Source organism: Sylvia atricapilla, chromosome 10 (assembly GCF_009819655.1).
Source record: "Sylvia atricapilla isolate bSylAtr1 chromosome 10, bSylAtr1.pri, whole genome shotgun sequence".
In the NCBI taxonomy this organism is placed as follows: Eukaryota; Metazoa; Chordata; class Aves; order Passeriformes; family Sylviidae; genus Sylvia; species Sylvia atricapilla.
Window position 1 is genome coordinate 24,876,440 of NC_089149.1, and position 20,102 is coordinate 24,896,541.

General features: G+C 44.9%; 1 protein-coding gene across 2 annotated transcripts in view; it reads right to left on the minus strand.

Annotated features, from left to right (window-relative positions):
- The window catches only part of PLOD2 (procollagen-lysine,2-oxoglutarate 5-dioxygenase 2), a 51,231-nt gene extending 31,767 nt beyond the window's left edge, over positions 1-19,464 (minus strand). For both annotated transcript variants that reach the window (XM_066326370.1, XM_066326369.1), the window contains exons 1-3: positions 19,321-19,464; positions 4,788-4,879; positions 3,181-3,317 (exon numbers count right to left, since the gene is read on the minus strand). In XM_066326370.1, coding sequence (XP_066182467.1) covers positions 3,181-3,317; positions 4,788-4,879; positions 19,321-19,411 — 320 coding nt within the window. In that variant the 5' untranslated portion in view covers positions 19,412-19,464. The remainder of the gene's footprint in view (positions 1-3,180; positions 3,318-4,787; positions 4,880-19,320) is intronic.
- Positions 19,465-20,102: the final 638 nt, after the last annotated feature.

The following is a 20,102-nucleotide window of genomic DNA, read 5'->3' on the forward strand; positions in this document are numbered from 1 at the left end:
AGGACTACCCCTGACAGTTTATACTGTTATGAGGGGTGACACAACGACTTGCTTTAAACAGGACTTCAAAATTTGACAGGGAAAAAGAGTGTGGACATATCCAGGAAAAAGCAGGCTTCCTTGGCAACCAGGAACAGCTCAGATACTCTTTTATTTATTCTTCATAAATCCTTCCGATTAAGCAGAAAGCAAGAAGAAAAAAAAAAGAAAAACGAAAACCCGAAAGTTTCCACAACCTAATCCCATTTCCTGAAGCTCCCAGATGGCAGATGCTTGGGACTGGAATCCAACCCTCCCTCCCTCTTTTGCAGCAGCAAAGCATCCTGGCTATGCACCCTGCACTCCCAGCGACACAGAGAAACAGCAGCAGAGACTCAGACTTAGAACAGCCCAGGCAATTTTTGCATCCACAACTTTAACAGTGACAACTTGAGCTATTGGAACTGCAGGGTAAGAGCTCAAAATACAAGTGAGAGAGTGCCTACTAGTGACTAACAATGCCACCAAACAGACACAGGGCTATTTTGTCATTTAGACTGTGTCCCCACCAGGATCACACCTTTACCATTCTGAGATACAAAGAAAATACAATTGTCACTTAGTTTGTGACAAATGTTAAAAAAAAAAAAAAAATACAACGGAACAAACAACAAACTGAGAGGCTTCAAAATTTTTCCACCATACAAAGAGATGTCTGTGAGAGTTCTGGATGAACAGCCACAGCACCAACCAATTTATCCAGTCTACACTGGCCATTAGCCAGTTCAATCTGAAATGGCCCAAAGTAAACCAGAAATTAGCTTGAGCAAAAACAAGCCTAATTTAAATAGTGTTCCATCTGCAGGCATTTTGCTATCTACACATAGGCACAAGCTGTCCACAGAGGAAGCTCAAACTATTTCCAGAAGTCTGAGACTTATAACAAACTGCTGAAAAAAACAAAAAAACCCAAACCAAGAAACTAAGTTTGTTAAGTAAACAGTTCCCTAGAAATTACTTGCCTAGTTACAGTAAGCAAACCAGACATTTCCTTTTCCCACCCCCAAGATTAATATTCCAAATGCTTCACAATGAATATAATAAAAAACACTTGAAGAAGAAAGGAAGTTCATGACATTTGTCTTTTCCAAATTTACTGCTACATTGATCAGCGTTTAAATTGCAAACCAGGATTTTTAGAAACCAAAAAGCTCATTAAAATTAAAATATAATGCTAGAATCAGCAATTTTTTTTTTTTTTTCTCTCCTGTCTGGAATCAGTTCCACCAGCTTTAAATAAGTATGTACTTGGGATTTTGGACTTCAGGAACTTGGGAGGCCTTAAATCCTGTGATTCTTCATGGGAAGAAAGATAATGGCCTTTGCACTTTGACACACATGGTCCTCTGTACTCTCTCACCCATGCCAGCAAACAGCCAGCCTCTCCAGAGAGTAAATTATGATGGAGAAAAATCTGAGCTAGACCTTTGAACCAATGTGATAATAGATTTGCCTATTTTACCACACAGCAAGAAAATAGTTATGAATTAGGATAACAAATTCAGAAACAAAGAAATTCAGTGTAAGTAGAAAACATTTAGAAACTGTTTGATTCATCTGAGCATTAGCACAGAACGCAATCTTTGAAATTAACCTTTAAAAGTTTCAGTTCTTGTATGATTAGTAAGACAACACTATGAACAAACATATAATGTATTTACTTTTAGAAAGATTCTTTTTTCCCACTTCGCAAGCGCAAAATTGAACAAGTCAATAAGAAAAGAAATTCAGAAACTGGATGTTTACCTCCAGACTAGGTAACTTTACAGACCTAAGCATAGAAAAAAAAAAAATTCAGCATAATAAGCATTCCTTATAATGCTTATTTATAAATTAGGGAAAATTATTTTGATTTTTTGCTTTCTAGGCATTTCTTTTACTCATCACAAGAGGTAAAATTGGAACAGAAAATTAAGTAACATATTAGAATTTGCTGCCAGTTTAATGAGCTACTCCAACTTTCCTGAAGTCTTAACTTATGCAAAACAACAAATTAACTTTCCATAAAACGCCAATGTCCAGCCACTTCGCCTTGTGATGACGTCTGCTGTGCAACTCCTGCCAAGCTCCTGTCTTGAAAAAGGGTCCCTAAATTCCTTCAAGTGTCAAATTTTAAATAAATCAAGCAGGTTAAAAGCAGGGATAGAATTCTGGAGCAGACATTCCAACATGATGTGGTACCAGCAGCACGGATGAAGTCACACACGAATTTCTCCAAGCTCACAGTCAGCCACCTCTCTCCAAGGCTGCCTGTCAGCAACTGGAGCTTCCTCCTGATTCCAGATCTGGTCCCACGCCTTCCTTGTAGTGATTATTCCAGAGCTGTGCCCCTGCTCTGGTTAACATTAGTGTGGGAGAGCCTGGTGCCTGCTGCAAGCTGGATTCTGAGCTACTCTCATTGTGCTACTGTCACAGGAGGGAAATAAGAGGAAGAGAAAAAGCAGAGGGAAGCAATAGAGAAAGTGTGATTTGAACACGTTTGAGCTCTATGCTTTCTGGGTCAGGGAGAAGCCTATCTGGCCTCCAGGGAGGATGTTGAAGCATAGCTGTCCTGTGAGCTGTGATCTGGCACCTGCAGCAGCGCTCTCCATCCTTCCATCACACAGATAGCACAGGCACCGGGCTACATCTGACACCAAGACTCTTGTTTCAGCTCTCTAACACACAGAAGTTCTCCTGTTAAATGCTTTCCTCAGGGAGCCATTTCCCAGCTTCCTCCGTATCACTGTTACTTCACGGAATAAGATTATACCTCTGGTCCCTACTGGAAACTTTATTTCTGGAGCTGCTTTTGCTCTCCCTCCCATCCACACTCCCAGCCTGCAGCCACATCCTGCTCTCACTGTAGCTGAACAGGGAGAGGACAAATGCTTGCCTAAAAGCCTGTCAGCTCCCAGCAACATTTTTTTACTCCCTCGAGGCAGCAAAACTATGAACCACGCTTACATCCGCAAATCTGTTAAAAAGTAACAATTGCTCCAAAAGCAATCTACTGTTTTTATGAATGAAGAAAGAGAGACGCAAACTCTCTCAAACAAAACAGCAAAGAACAAAAGCATCATGCTTTTTCAGCATGTCACAGCAGCTACTTTTGCATGTCTACCCCAACTAAAAGAGAGACAAGAAGCCAGGTTTGCTCACCTTTCAACAAACAATACAACCAAGTCCTCTTGATCAGCATAGCTCTCAATGCCTTCTTTCAGCAGTCGAACTTTCTGCCCTCCACCAATGGAGTTGGGCAGCTCCCCACCTTTCCATTCTTCACCTTTTCCAAGAACCTGGAATAAGGAGGGGAAAAAAGCACTTTTTTGCTGGTACCCAAACCCAAGAGGCTTTTTTAAAGCAGACTCTTATTGAAAACAGATGCTAAAGCAGAAGCAACACATTAAAGCATAGCAAGCCAGCACTTCCAGCATCATAAGTTTTCCATGTCTGAAGCAACATTCAGCACAATGACATCACTGCAAAAACATGAGACTTTTCTTAACCAAATAAGAATCAAGCAACTGCCATTTAATTAAAGGCGCTTCCTTCAGGAAAAAATAGACGAAAAAAGCTAAGGATTGTTTCAAAATTTGTATAAGCAAAGCATTCCGAGTGACACCTTTAAAATTCACTATCATCCCTTTAGGAACAGGAGGCACAAAAGACCTTGGTGGATCAAGGTATAACTAATTCAAATGGCAAGCTTTTTGTAGCAAAAGAGAAGGATAGATTTTCCAGTATACAGCTCACTGCTAAAACTCAAACATAAAACTCCTCCTCAGCCAAGCACTATAGCAGATTACATGTCAAAAAAAAGGAAGAAAAAAAAAGAAAAAAAGGGAAAAAAATAAAACTCTCTATGTGTTTTGAACATAATGTTTCTGGAATATATAAAGCCTGGAAGAACTACATGGCATGATGTTTTGGACAAATGTGCAAAGCTAAAAGATGTATCCAGAGCTCAGACTGCTCAGGTGCTCTACTACAGCTTTATCATATTAGGAAAGGTTCTCTCAGTCCTGTAAATTCAGTGGTAGGAGTCAAAGACCCAAATAATTTCCTATTTATAGTGCAGGCACTGTGGTAAGTAAGCAGAAAAATTTCATAAAAGCATCTGAATTCCTGGATTTTCTCTTGGCAGAACCAATTTGTGGGGAGAGTTTAGAAGGTCAGTGCCCTCCCTTTTTCCCAGGGTCATGCAGAGGCCAACCTAAGTACGTGACACACAGAGGCACAGAGCAAGGCAGAAAAGGCTGGCAAGAATGACTGAAACACATTGTCCTCTCCGAAATTACAGGTTCCTGGGCAACAGAGGGATTTCCAGTTGTGACCCTCCTTCCTTGCAGCAGTGCTCCAGCCTTGCTCAAGGACAGAGACCCAAAGCCCTGGAGCGCAGCTCAGCTCCCAGAAGCGTTCGTACGAACAACATCAGCCACACTGAAAAACAAGGCTCCGTGACAAAACGTGACAGAACCTGTGATCAAGGAGGATGCTGGCCGTGATAGCTGCAAACCTCTACAGCAGCTCCTAAGGCAGGGGAAGCACCTCCCTCCCATGTGCTTCAGAGGGGCAGCAGCAGGTCACAGGGAGAGCAGCGAGTGCCCTTCCTGCCCCCAGCTCTGCTGCTGTTTCCCTCTGTCCCAGCACACAATGCAGCTAAGGCAAGGGCAGTTACCATGCACTGGCTCTGTTTTACAGCACGATATTTTTTATTACAGCGTGTTTTACAGCACAGATATTTGGTACAAACCACAGAACAGTACCTTCACTGTGTAGTTGAAATGCTCTGCAGTCCGCATGAAACGGTGAAAGCCGTCGGTTTCTTTAGTCGCTACAGTAAAGACTAGAAGTTTATCTGAGGAAGGAAAGGAAAGATCATGTATTTAATATGCTTTGAGGGAACAGTTTGTAACACCAAATGCAATGAGCAGCACTAGCTCAGGATGACTTTCTGGATCTCACTCAAAGAGAAGAGGCAAATTCGCTGCCACAGTATAGGTGTGAGACAAACAACTGCTGTGGGCAAGGTGCTGTATTTAAAATTATCCTATGGAGGACGAAGCAAATAAGACTAACTACTCTGTAAACAACTAGCTCAAGACACAAAAATAAAGCCAGTGTGACTGCTGGACAGGAAGAAATCTTCATAACAAAAATAACCTGCTATTTTTCAGTCTGAGCTAATCCTGTCACCTGTAACCATAGGACTGAGCGGTGTTAAGAGAACTTCTCCCAACCCCAGTGGCTCCCTTGAAAGCTAATGGTCCATACTCTTCATGAAAATAAGTCAAAAAAACCCAACCAATGAAACCAATGCCCCAACAAAAAGCATTTAGTCCTTTTAAGTCCTTGGGCAGAAACAAAAGAGTAAGGAGTTTGCTTGTTTGGGGTGGGTTTTTTTGGTGTTTTTTTTGTTTTTTTTGTTTTTTTTGTTTTTTTTTTTATTCAGAGCATATGTACATTACAGCACTGCTCATTTTGCTCTCTTACTGCACACAGGCAAGTGACCATGCAACCAATTTCCTCTTCACATTCTAGGGCTTTTAACACAGTTCAAATGGGGTCATGAATTTCCACTAAATAGCTTCCCAATTAAGCTAGTGAACATTTAAAATCCTATGCAATATGCAATTAAACCAAATTATTTGAAGCTATGAGAAGGCTTTATCCCTATCTAAAATCAAGTATTCCATCAGACCAGCCTGGATGCCAGAGTACATCGCAGTTTCCCCAATTCAGGCCAAGTTCAAGCAACAGCTGCCTCTAAACAGAGCCCGTGAGATCAACCCTTACAATAAAATAAAATTCATCACCTATGATGAGTATTCCAGGCAGAGTGCCTGTCTGCATCACTTGCCAAAAAACATCCTTTGGATTTACCTTCCTCAACCCAGTAACATGTGCGAGAAGTGTCTGCTGTGGAAAACATTCCTCTTAACCCTTCAGCCTTGTCCACCACCACAGGCTTAGCAGCCCTCAGACACCCAAGACATCATCTTGAATGTCTTCAAACCACTCACCACTCCCCATTTTGTTTAATGTGACATAAACTAACTAAAGATAATGACCCAGTTCTCACGTTGTAGAAGAAACTCACCTTGAAACTTCCTCATGTGATGCTCTGCAGCCAATACTTCACGTGTATTGACTGAGGCAGAAATACCTGCCAGAATACAGGCACAGCTTGTAGAAAAACATAAAACCCCCTGTTCAAATGGAGTTCAAGCCTGTCTGAAGTAGGCACAGCAAACTCTGCAGACCAGTCTCAGGTGGCACTGGTACTGGTCCCACTCAGCTCAGGTTCAGCCCTAGTCACCAGGTGACCTCCAGAAGATGCTGCCAGCTCTGACGGTGCTCTGGCTGCTCCATCCTCTGCAGCAGCTGTTCTGGGCTACACGGGGTACAGCAGGGAGCAGAAAAGCAAATGTGATACTTCCTCTGCTACTGCTCTCAGGTTAAGGGTGTTCCTGACTCAGGTGGTGTTTCTGCAAACTGCAGAACACTCGATCTGCTTTGTGACCTTGTTCTTCCCTATTCCTTGATCAGATGTAACCATTAAGCAGTGACAGAGCCCTGTGCCTCCAGCACCAAAACCAATCTGTGCATTGAGCAGGGCTCCTGCAATTTTATCTGCTACCGCCCAAATTCCTCAGCTACAGATGTTTCTACCTGCCCTTACCACTACACACAAATTTATGGATTTCTCTCACATCCTGCTATTGATTTTTTTTCTTTTTTTTTTCCTTAGCTGGGGGTGTCTGGGAGGCATGTCTGTGAACAGCAGGACAATGCACAGTCCTTCTCCTCAAAGGTCCTAGAGACAATTTTAACTGCTAGCTCTACTGAACCAGACTGACACTCCTGAAATACAATACATAACAAAGAAGAAACTGAAAATATTGTAAATTCTTCCATCAACTCGAACATCCCAAATTTTTGTAGAGACAAATTTGGAAGATTAACTGCTCCAGCTTTTCCCCCCCCACCTATGTGCTGGCAAATTTTTGCAGCAAAGAATCAGAAGAAAATCTCTCAAGTACATCTCAAAAGGACAGGAGGACCTCACCGTGCAATGAGTTCACATGCACTCACAGAGAGACAGAAACAGAGCAGTGATAGATACCTTCCAAACAGCTTATTAAAAAGATCATGTAAATTCGAGTAATTCTACTGAAATCACTACAAAAGGAACAAAGAACACTGTATCTTAGACTGTGACTAAAAACAGAGCTGGGAACAGACAGAGGTGGGTTTTCCTCAATGAATAAATTATGACAAATTTTTTGTTCAGGCACTACATTTTCCAGTTACAGGGAACTGGAAAAATCTGCTCATACCAGAATTGTGTCATCAAGTCAACCAGATCCATAATAAAAAGTTTCCTAGGTGACCAGATCACTGACTATAACCATGGAATTCGGTTTGAAGTAGGCATATTTCACACCTACACATTGCTAAGAAACACTAACAGCAAAGATCTCAAAAATCTGTACTTGACAACAAGATGTAAATGACAAAATGTGGGCTGCACCAGATTCTTTCCACAGTTACTAAGTCAAAGAAAGTTTAAACTAACATACAAGTGCAGTTTGGCAAGCAAAAAAAAAAAAATCTATGGTTCTTCATGGGATATTGTTACTCTCTCTTAACGGAATACACATTATTCATGTATTTCAAGATTCTCTATGGAGTCTGGTATGTTACTTTACTTTTGTGGAACAGGAGGAAAGAGAATAATGTATCAAATCATAAGGGATTTCAATCTGAACTATGTGAAATGAAGAAAGCTGAGCAGGCAAATAATACAGTTTATAGTGATATGAAATGGCCAAAGAGCCTGTACTGCACCAACAGAAACTGAAGCAATCTAAACAGGCTGCCTGAGGGGAGTCTGCAAACACCCACAGAACAAAATAAAGCTATTTTAAGGTATAATTTACACTGGAAATGTTTTCATTTTAACATGTTTACCCACTTTTTTTTTTTTTAAATTAGAGTTGAAGAAGTTTAAGAGGCTTTATTTCATGTCTTTGTTGCACCACTGACCTTTAAGTGCAGGCAGTACTTAAATAATTATTAAGTGCAGCAGAAGTGTAATTATAGCATTTGAAGCCTCTTTAGAATTAGAGTTTCTTCATAAATTACTTAGTCTTTGCTAGGGCCTCTTTTTTTTGTTTTTGTTTTGTGGGGTGGTTTCTTCTGTTTTTTTTTTTTTTTTCAAGCTGTGTCTGACCAAAGAGCAGAGAAACATGCTTTTATTCTATATATAGTATATATGGAGACACAGTGCAAACTGCAGTAAATGATAGTTACCTTGGCACATTATAAGGGGGTATTATTAACCAGATGAGGAAAGCAGAACCATTCTCCTGCAGCTAATAAAAAATATTAGCCCAGTTCCTGTAGGTTGCTGTGACTATATTTAGACGTGACAACTTGCGCAGTTTCACTGGCAGATTTCCACTAAACGTAGCATGGGAGATGTTTGTTCCTTCCAGTGGAAGTGAGTGAAGAGAACACTTCTGACCACTCAATACTTCTGCTAGCTTCTTTTTAACCTTCTAAAGTTCATTCACTTCGAAAAATCTATTTCTTGCTCGCTACATTTAGGTACAACAACTTCTTGGAACGCTTAGGGATCCCATCTGAGCGCAGCAACGTGGATTCAAAGTGACTTTGAAGATCCCACGGGAGGGTGAATGCGAAGCACAACACTCAAGGCAGTAAGTTATCCAAGAGTCATTTCCATTTCAGGATGGGCTCAGCTATTTCAGCTGCTGCCACCCCCAGTGTCCCTGGTGCCCAGGGCAGGTCTGGCCCCAGGACTCGCCCTGTGGTTCAGGGCTGCCCAGAGCCCCCCGTGCACAGCTGAGCCCCAGCAGCATCCCCGTCTCCGGCTGTGCAGCGAGGAGCCAGGCACAGCGGCGGGAGGATGTCTGCAGTCACCCAGACCCCAAGCTGCTGCTGTGGCCTGGTACAGTGAGAGCACTGCAAAATCCCCACAGGGAATTCCAGCTGCAGCTAAACACTGTTCCTGCATCACCATGCCTACCCTCCATCGAGGCGTCCACCCCAAGGAGCTCTGCTGTGTGATCCCACACACAGGCTTGAGCCCTGCAGTTCAGCCCTGACCATCCACCCCACACAGGGACAAATACAGCCCTGGGAGTGCCTTCCAACAGGAGCAGCATCCTCAAAGAGCAAGCTTCCAGCAGACCAAGGACACAGCGGGTGCAGGTGGGATGGCACAGGGAGTACAGGCTGCTGGCATCCCCACACACAGCCTGCCAGAGGCACTCACCAAGGGCACTGCTGAGCTTGGCATTTATTTCCACAAGCCAGTTTGTGTAAAAAGGAAATGCAAACCCTCTGCTGAAGTTCAACAGGAAGACATGAAAAAAAAAAAAAAATCTCCCAAGAGTTCCATGCCAGGTATGTGCTCGGTTACTGGGATGAAATTGTGTCAGACAGATTTCTGATAGTTACATCCACAAAGCAGCTGTTCTGCTTTGAAAACAAGCCTGAGAGGGCACAAGAAAAGTATATCCAGTGACTAACAGAATTCATTTTTACATGCAAATTAGAAACCCTCTAGCACACAAGTTGTGAAGCACAACACTGCACGTGGAGCACATGCAGCGCATTAGGAAATCCAGTGAAAGTTTATCAAAACAACCCACTCTTCTAGTCTTTTTTTTTCTGCTACCTTCAGGGACCTGACAACATCATAAATATTTATTTCCAGAAAGAAGATCAATAAAGCAGAGCCTTTGCCTTCAGTGAATTGCCTGGCAAGGTCTAAGGCAGGAATTGCCACAGCATGAGCACTTTAAGTAGCAGTGACCTTTCTCCTGTATCCTGGCAAAGAAGCACGTAAAGAACTACAGTCATTCCTCACACACCCACATGGTTCTTATTTATCTTGAATGAACACTCTCAGAGATTACTACATAATTTCTACCAGGGGTTGTGGGCACTAGTATAGTAGCTTCAGAGCAGCCAAAACTGAGGATATTGCTCACAGCCACACGGAAGCTGACATTTTGTCCTTGGATCCAAGTACTACAGACTTCTCTGGAGTAAAAGTGAGCTGGAAGATCAAGACATCTGTTCATGGTACCACATTATGACATTAAAATCTGCCTCTATATTTAAAACTAGTGGCTTATAATGGTAAACAAATGATGTTCGGTACCTGTAATACATTTTTATCCATATTCCAGTGTCTACATAAAACAGCTTCCTTTTCTGTTTGCAGATTACATCCCACCCTGAGCTGCTCAACACAGGGGTGACTGCTCATTTAATGGAAAGACTGATGCACAAATATTACAATAAGTAAAATAAAAGCAAGCTAATAAATGAGTTGCTAGATATCACAGGAAAAAAGCTCAGAAACAGGAAGGATACTAGGAATACTTCTGTGGATTTAAGGGGAAAAAAAAAAAAGCACACAAAATGGAAAACAAAGGTCTGGTAGTACCAAAGCACAAGCTGGACAGACACCTGGAAGAAGCACATGGATGCATCCAAGCTCATTGATACAGATATGTAATTATCTACTGTGTCTCCTGAATCACCAGTAATGTGGGAAACCAACAGGATATCATTTCCCACAAAAGAAACAAACGAAAACAGAAATTAGGAAACCCCCCAAACGCCAAGCAAAGCACAGACATGATTCAGCATGCCTTGACACCTCACAGAAGCAAGTTTCTCTATCATTAGAGAAATGCACGCAACTGAAAAACTGTTTTCAGCATGGATTCTTCTTGTCAAATTTCAGGAGCACAAAATCCAATCCTTCCACACGCTTTCAAGACAAGCTGAAGCTCTGCAGATAACCAGAGAATCACCAGTGGTGCCAACAACAACTTCCCTATTTTTAGCGACTCGGACTATTATGCTCAAAATCCCAGGAAGCATTAAGACAACTAAAATACCACAGAGCACTTCCAAAATCCAGATCTTAGCACAACACAGTCTTACACTTATCACCCACAAAGGCAATATTAGACTTTTCAAAAAGGAATTTGGATTTTCCACTATGAATAAGAGCTATTCCCTACACTTAAGATTCAGTGTCAAACAAAGTATTTGAAAATCCACATACTCTGAAAAGATGTCAAACAGCTGGAGATGGGGAAAACCCATCATATACAATGTAACCATGATTATAAGTTATACCTACAGACACATGCTTGGTTACTGCAATCCAGCAGCAAACAAAGATCTTAAGTACACAATGAAAAAAAACACAAACTATATGTATATACACATCCAGTGAGAGCTTATGATGTACATATGCTCAAATAAAGCAATAAGCTAAAAGCAGAGTTTCTGGTCAAATAAAACTTTTGGCATAAAGAGGGAAAAGCCAGAGCCATCCGACAGCTGTTTATTTTCCCCCTAGGATTCTTTAGAAACACAACAATGTGCTGAAATAGCAAACACGGTCATCTTCTTTTCTCAGGAAATAAATGTGCATTACACCGCAGGAGGGGGAAAGATGACTGGGGCATAAAACAATACTACTTCATACTTGGGAGTCCTGAAGTTTTTTTTTTTACACTGATCTTTATACAAACCAGTCATCCTCCGCTCTGCACAGAGCACTGCTGCATGCCTCCACTCATCCCACACTTCACTGCTTCCCTGAGAGGCAGGCTGCTTTCAGACTCCCACTAACCACAGCCAGGAGCACACAATGAGATTGGATTCTCTGCAGTTCAGTAGTATGGCTGGATTGATGTTAAAATCTATCATCGGATGGGAGAGAAAATAAGCTTGAAAAGCTCATAAAAGATCAGAAAGTGGTACAAGTTAAAATAAAAGATAAAATTAGACTTAACGGACAGCAAGTTAAGAGCAGTCATGGATTGCCATACATACAGTAGGTACTGATTTTCCATACCAACACAATCCTTGTGTGAGAGAGAAGGTTTTCTAAGAACCACTGCCTCTAAAGCCAGAATTTGAGGCAGCAGACCTAACTGTTCAGACCTCAGTTTGATCTGTTTTCCTCTGCATAAGCCTCCCTTAAACCACTGCACTTCTATGGATACATGTCTTACTGTCTGTATTTTGCAGTAACATTAACATTACTTTTGTAATTTCCAAAAACTTCTGAGATTCTTTTTGGCCAGCTACTGACAGATTTGTAGAAATCTTTCTTTTGGTGATATAAAGTTATTCCAGAACTAACCAACGGAGGTAGACAGGTATCACCTCTGCTACCATCTGATCTTTATACTGGCTTATCCTGCAGAAAAAAAAAAAAAAAAAAAAAAAAAAAAAAAAAAAAAAAAAAAAAAAAAAAAAAAAAAAAAAAAACAAGAAACACCCCTGTCTTTATGCTGTTGCAAACAGTTTATAACCACAACTGGCATTTATGTTTAGCATGATCACTCAGTGCATGGGCTATGGATAATCCTTCCTGTGCTTTTCCATGTTATTCGTAAACCTTGCTGACGTTACAGAGCAAGAGCTGCTGGTATCAAAGCTGCCAACACTGTCCCAAGCCAGGGAACAGACCTAATAAAGGCAAGAAGCTTTCAGGAGCTCTCTAAGAAAAGAAAAATAGAAAGTATCATTTACCACTTTCAAATAGCTGGTACTGTTGCAACTTCCTCAGCCACAGTACACGCCTGTTACAGGGTTTTCTGTCCTCCAGCGTTTTAGAGGAACAAAGAAGCTGAGTTAGCAGAAACACATCCTTACAGTAAGCATGAGCTGCTCTGAATTTTCTCATAGCAGAGAATCTATGTTAGATTAGCACTTGCTAACACACAGCCCCTGGACAGGATACTAATTTTTTTTTTTTTCCCCTACAAACTGAAATTCCCTCAGGCTTTAATTCACAGCATGCAGTGGTGTGAACAGGCATTTTCCTCTCCCATGCAGACCGACTCAAATGGCAAGTGTACAGAGCTGCTGCTCACTGCTGTCTTTTCCCACATTGTTTCTGATGTCACACTGATACAGCAGCTAAAACAGTTACAATCAAAATGATCAAATGCTGAACAGAGCCAGGTCAAAACCAATTCAGTAAAAAAAAAAAAAAAATTGTGACACACAAATCACAGCTTTTTCTGTATGTTTACCCATACCTACACACACTTTCAAAGATTAGCAGGAACGCCCAATATACAACTGATTTCAGGAAGCATTTGAAAGCTGATTGTGTCTCAGCTCTTAACTTACTTTCTTTTAATTCAGTAGTATTGAATATAGAGTCAACACGAGCTCATTAAGAACTGTATGTGCACTCATCAATCACACACGTCAGCCCGGAGCACAGCACTGGCCACTGCTCAGGCCTGCACTCACTCTAATGCAAGATTTCCTTGTTTTCATAGTTGAACAAAGCCAAATACAAGCAGCAGTAAAGTGTTTTTCCATCAGCTTCAGAGCACTTGGATGAGGCCCTATGTACTGAGTCAGCTATTCTGCAGTAAAGCAAAGATAAGATGTATTCCTTAGTTCCCAAACTAAGAAAAAAAATTACCATCAACTGTTTGTAAATGACATCGTTACCATGCATGAAGGAACTCCTGGCTGCCTAACTTCCCGACAAACGGGGAACAGATCGGGTTGCAGCTGTTTATGGGTGCCCAGATAGAAATCAAACCACAAAAATCTTGAGAGCAGAGGGGATGGAGTCATGGCACAGGCTGTGTCTTGCCTGAACACAGCCCCTCTATAAACTGTCACTGGGGCTGTGTCCCGAGAGCAGGACACAATTAGCATCAGCTCCCTAAGTGACAAAGTTTACTCAGCTTCTGCGTTTTTGTAGCCTTGCCCTCTCATCCCTCTCATAAATATGTATCTGGAGAAGAGCATGTTTCTTCTTGGGCTGTTGTTTAACAAACCCAGCTGTTTAAACAGAAGTGGTCACACACAGCACCGGGAGTTGCTGAAGTCAATCTTTTGACAGCTAATCAATCCAGCAATGAAACTCAGCAGTTAAGATTCACAGTAATAGCTTCTCCTTTGACTAGTCTTAAAAAATAAAAAAGAGAAATAAGAAGAATTGAAGCTGGAAGTGGGGCCATCCTGAAGCCCCCCAGCTGTCCTTTGCTGAGCTTTGTGCCTGCACTGTGGGTCATGTTGCAAGCAGATGCTACCACCCAGATCAGTCAGTTCACTTGAAAAAGCTGCTCTACAGCTTCACATCTGGCCCTGTATCCAAACACTAGACATGTAAAATTCTTCACACACAAGCGGTACTACCCCAAAAATAATAATAAAAAAAAAAACTAAAAAAAAAAATCCCATACTTTTCAAAGTTCCCTTTTCTGTGTGAACAAGAAATTTAAACTCCACACTTGTGCCCTGGCCTGTACAACTCAGTCCTTCCAATAATGAAATAAAAAATTCTGTCCTACTTGTGACACAAGACACCACGACGTGGCACGTATGATGTATACTTAAAGATGTTTTTAACATCGTACATTTCATCCAGCAACTTCAAATATTAAAGTTATGAGCCTGGTTCTGATCCAATGGCTTTACAGTGATGTAAAACAGAACTAAGTAAAAAGCTTACAAAAATACTGCATTGAAGTTTCACGTGAATTACAAAACTAAGTGATCCATTTTTACCTTTTTTTTTTTTTTTAATAAAGTAAAAAATTAAAAGAGCAGTGCTATCAGATTTTGATGCAGTTTCTGCACAGTTGATTTAACCAAGAACGGGTTCATTCAGCACACTAACATAGAACCAGAGGTACACAATTAATTCTCAGAATTCCCTGAGAGTTAAGAGTCATTTATTCTCTACAGCTACATTGCCACACATGAGACACAAACCTTCTGCTAATTTGTTTGGTCAAGTTGTGTTTTTTGCTGGAGAGAACCCTGTTACTGTTCAAATTAAGAGGGATCAAAAAATATTTTTCCCTTTCCAACCTGTTTGCAACTGGTCCCTCAAACACTATAAAAATTTTACATTATAAATGTAAACAGAAATGCCCTTACTGCAACCATGCTTAGTCCCCATGACAAAGGAATTCACTCGAGCAGCATGTCAATTAATTTTTAATTCAGACTGGCAGCTCTACACAAATGGAAAGATACTGCTTTGGATTACACACTGCAATAGTGCTAATTCAACAGACAAACTAAACACTTCCCCATGAAAAGACAAAGTCACTTATGCTTAAGTAAGCAGCAGTAAGAAAAAAGGTAAAAACTTGCCCATAAATGATGGCTCTCCAGAATATGCCACCAACCTAAAGAAAACCCTGAGAAATAATGTCAGTTTAGATCCTTGACAGAAATACATTTCACACAAACCACCCCTGGCTCAGATAAATACAGTGGTCATTCCACTGTGCCCCTTCAGTGCAATTTACAGGATCCAGTGTTGATGACAAAGGCCACAACTTGCTTTAACTAAAAATGTGTTTTCCAGTCAAAGTTGCATTAACCCCAGTGTATATCAGAGAGAAGCAATGTCACATCCAACCCTGTGGCGTACTTCCACAGCTTAATTATTACCTTCACCTATCAAAAGAAAGGAAAGCCTGACTGAATCTACACTTTTTGTTTTATTTTTTATCCAATAGACTGTGCAGCCTCTAACCCAAGTGCTACAGAGAACTCAGACTGCAAACCTTGGGTGTCTTCAAGGATGAGTATCGTCCAGGGAAAAATACAGGATGAAAGCACAACTTCGCTGCTCTGCACCTCTGCCGCAACGTTTGCTGATTTTTAGCTAACTTCCAAACACCCACACCTCCCACTACACACTGTTTCATTTGTCATTCACTGTTCAGTTCAAAGCTGGAGATATCCCCATGAGGAGGTAATTCCCATCTAAATGGTCCACACCGATGGTACGTGCATGGTGTGCCCCAGCCACAGGCAGCCCAAGCACTGCCCAGTGCCCGGTCACTTCTGGGGTCAGCATCCCTGCTCTTACCCTTCTCCTCCAAGAGGCAGCTTGTTCACAGAGTCTTCACAGAAAGGACACAAAACTCCCATGAGATCTGAAGGAGGTTTTTCCACAACACAGGTTGATGTAGCAGTTTTAGGTACTGCAATGACGAGACAGAAGTGGACCAGTGAAGAGGCAAGAGACAGAAAACCGGGCAGAGGCAGAGGCAGGCACAGAGCGCTGTGTTCATGGCCTCTCCTTCACTGAGCATGTCGAGGCTGTCAGTATTTCCAATAACTATGTCAGGGTGGCTGAATGACTAAATTTTCTTGTTTGAGCACCGCAGGTGACCCAGAAGGAAAGGCCTATTGATCGCTGCCACTCAGACCACTTAGGCTGAGCCCAAATTAACAGAACTGGCAGCAGCACATGCTGGATCTCAAAGCGAGTCCTCGCAGAGCTTGACCAGCCAGCAATTACTGCCTGAATCACTCGTGAGCAGCACTTGAGGGACACTGGGGTGGAGGAAAGCCGCCGCACCTCCCAGCCCAGCTGCTCTGGGAAGCCACCCACGCTGCTGGAGCCCTCCAGGTCACACAACCAGCGACAAACCGTGGGGACCACCTCAAAGCCCTCCTGCCAGCCACCATTCCAGCCTGGGCCCCCACGCCTCGGCGCGGCTCCGGCCAAGTCGCCACAGCGCTCTGGGGAACAGACCCAAAGGCTGCAAAGTCATTTTCCATGCAAACAGCTGATTGATAAAACATCCTAGGTGAGAAGATCCTCTCCATCCGCTGCCAAGAGAGCGTCCGCCTCTCGCACAATCACAAATGTCATTCCCACTGACCTTCTGTGCCTTGCAATAAGCGATCGGCAAGCAGCAGGCGCGGGGCAATGGAAATATTTCAGCGCTGATGTTTTAACACAGAACCTTTTTGCATCTTCACCACACAGGAGCCAGTGTTTCAGAGCTCAACAGTGCTCTTCTCTGTGGCTGCCTGACACATAAACCTGCAGCCAAGGGAGGAGCGCCGAGGGATTTCTGCGAGCACAGTTTGCCACGGGGCCAGGCTGAGTGCTCCCTGTAACCAGCGCTGTGCAACAGGCACCACTCCTGCAATCGCCTTCCCAAGCCTTTCTGAGTAAAGGCTTACTGAGAAATAAAGATGCAGCTGGGCAGTTGGTTCCTGTCTTGTTAGAGCTTTTGTCACAAGTAAGCAACACTAATGGACTGCATTACAAACTGACACGTAAATCGTGTCTTTGCCTGCTGTTCTACACTGAACTGTACGAAGTATCACAAGGCTAGAAATTAAAAAACAGATTTCTAGAAATAGAGACAGCATAAGGTCTGCATTTCTTCAAGTAATACAGCAGAGACGCAGGGAAAACATTTCAGGGTTAAAACTGCAATAAAAGCAAGTAACACAGCAGGCAGTGTCTGAGGTCAAGAAACTACTCTCAGAATGGTCTCAGAGTTCAGGCTACTCGTGTCTAAATTAAAAAAAATTAAGGTCTTCCTGCATGAACACCTATATATAAACCTATCATGTTTTCTTGCACTGTAAGTTGCATAGAATCATTATTATTGATATAGACAAAGCAGTCTATTTTTGGGTTGCTGAATCATACAGTCCTGTCTGGATAGGGACTCTGTTTGCACACATTTGAATAGCAGCAGGATTAAAGAAAACCCTTACCATGCCAGCTATTAGTTTACACCAGCCTGATAACCCACATTTCAAGTGCATAGTTAAAATAAAACATTCTTTGAATAGATATGTTTGCAAGAATAACTGTTTGCCATAACTGATTTCCAAAGAAGTTCGAGTTACCATCTCACTGCCCTGGAAAGCTGTCCCCGGGGGGTGCATTCCGAGGGGCAGCAGAGCCTGAAGGGTAATGCTCACAGCCCCCCGACACACAGCAACCACACCACAGCCTGCAAAGTATTACAAAAACTGGAAATTAGAACTTTATTGAGTGGTCTGGTATTCTTCAACAGCTTTAAAAAAAAAAATATTTTAACTTTTTACACTGCTTATGAACTAAATCAGTAGTTTTGATATCAAAGTTCGAACCTGCTGGCGAAACTTGCTGCTCAAATAAAGAAGCCTCTTTGTTCACCTCAGAAGAAATTAAGCTAGATATTAAAAATAACTTGATAGCTCTTGAGAAAACAAGCCAAGAAACGAAACTATTTTGGATTTCATGCGGTAATAATGTAGTGGGATGAAATACCTTTGTATGCCTAGAACAGAAATCAGAAGCACAGACTCTAAACAGTATTAGAGGAAAAAACATATGTTTTGGCATATTGTTGGACATATATGTGCTTGGACACCTCTCCCTGAGGGAATTCCCTGTATACATTTCTTTATTTTACATGCTGAAGATAAAGTTTCTTTCTACATCTCGGCTCCTTGAAGCAAAGTCCACTACACGAGGGAAAGGCAAGGGAAGGCTCTGCAGGACGGGAAGAGGCACTGGAGTCTCCGGCTGACTTTTGCACCAAGTAAGAAACCTCATCAGCGGTCGCTCAAGTTCAGAGAAGCAGTGACTGACGCTGTTGCTTTTCCGAGCACTGGAAAAGTATGTTCATCAACACCTTGTCTCGTGGAGACGGGAGGAAAAGAGGCGGGGAGCGAGCAGCGATAAAGTTTAGGAATCTCAAATTCCCTTAAGGATTTTTTTTCTTTCTTTCTCTCCCTTAAATGGAATTGGGTATCGCTGCCCCGGCGGCCCCTTCCCCCAGCGCCGAGGGCTCCGCGTTGCCGTGCGGGGCAGGGTCGGCCGGTGGGAAATCAATAAAATAACTAACTAACCCGGCGGGTCCCAGCGTTCCCTTCCCAGCGGATGTTGCCGAGGCGGCAAGGCACAAAGCGGCCGATGCCGCCCGGCCGGCAGCGCATCCCCGCATCCCGACCCCGCACCTCCCGCGGGCACGGCCACCGCATCCCGAGCCCCGCACCGCATCCCGAGCCCCGCTCCGCATCCCGAGCCCCGCTCCGCATCCCGAGCCCCGCTCCGCATCCCGAGCCCCGCTCCGCATCCCGAGCCCCGCACCGCATCCCGAGCCCCGCACCGCATCCCGAGCCCCGCACCGCATCCCGAGCCCCGCACCGCATCCCGAGCCCCGCTCCGCATCCCGAGCCCCGCTCCGCATCCCGAGCCCCGCTCCGCATCCCGAGCCCCGCTCCGCATCCCGAGCCCCGCTCCGCATCCCGAGCCCCGCTCCGCATCCCGAGCCCCGCTCCGCATCCCGAGCCCCGCTCCGCATCCCGAGCCCCGCTCCGCATCCCGAGCCCCGCACCGCATCCCGAGCCCCGCACCGCATCCCGAGCCCCGCACCGCATCCCGAGCCCCGCACCGCATCCGCATCCCGACCCCGCACCGCATCCCGAGCCCGCACCCACCTGCCGGCCCGGGGCTCCGCTCCGCCGCCGCCGGCAGCGCCAGGGCCAGCAGCGCCAGCAGCGGGACACACCGGGCGCCGCTCCTCGCCATCTTCGCCCTCCGCACCCGCCGGCCTGCCCGCGCCACCGGCCCCCGACCGCGGCGGGGAGCGGCGGCCGTGGAGGAGCAGAGCGGGGAGGAGGAGGAGCGGTGTGCGCCCGCCGCGCTCCCCCCGGCCGGCCTTTATACGGCGGTGGGCGGGCCGGCAGCCGCGGCCCCGGCGGCGCAGCAGGAGCCGCAGCGGGAGCACGGGGCCGCCGCCGCCGGGGAGGAGCGAGCGGCCAAACCCCGCCTCGGGCCCGGCCCCGCGCCGCGGGCGGTGCCCGGAGCCGGCGGGCGGTGCCCGGAGCCGGCGGGCGGTGCCCGGAGCCGGCGGGCGGTGCTCGGAGCCGGCGGGCGGTGCTCGGAGCCGGCGGGCGGTGCCCGGAGCCGGCGGGCGGTGCTCGGAGCCGGCGGGCGGTGCTCGGAGCCGGCGGGCGGTGCCCGGAGCCGGCGGGCGGTGCTCGGAGCCGGCGGGCGGTGCTCGGAGCCGGCGTGCGGTGCTCGGAGCCGGCGGGCGGTGCTCGGAGCCGGCGGGCGGTGCTCGGAGCCGGCGGGCGGTGCCCGGAGCCGGCGGGCGGTGCTCGGAGCCGGCGGGCGGTGCTCGGAGCCGGCGGGCGGTGCTCGGAGCCGGCGGTGCCCGGAGCCGGCGGGCGGTGCCCGGAGCCGGCGGGCGGTGCTCGGAGCCGGCGGGCGGTGCTCG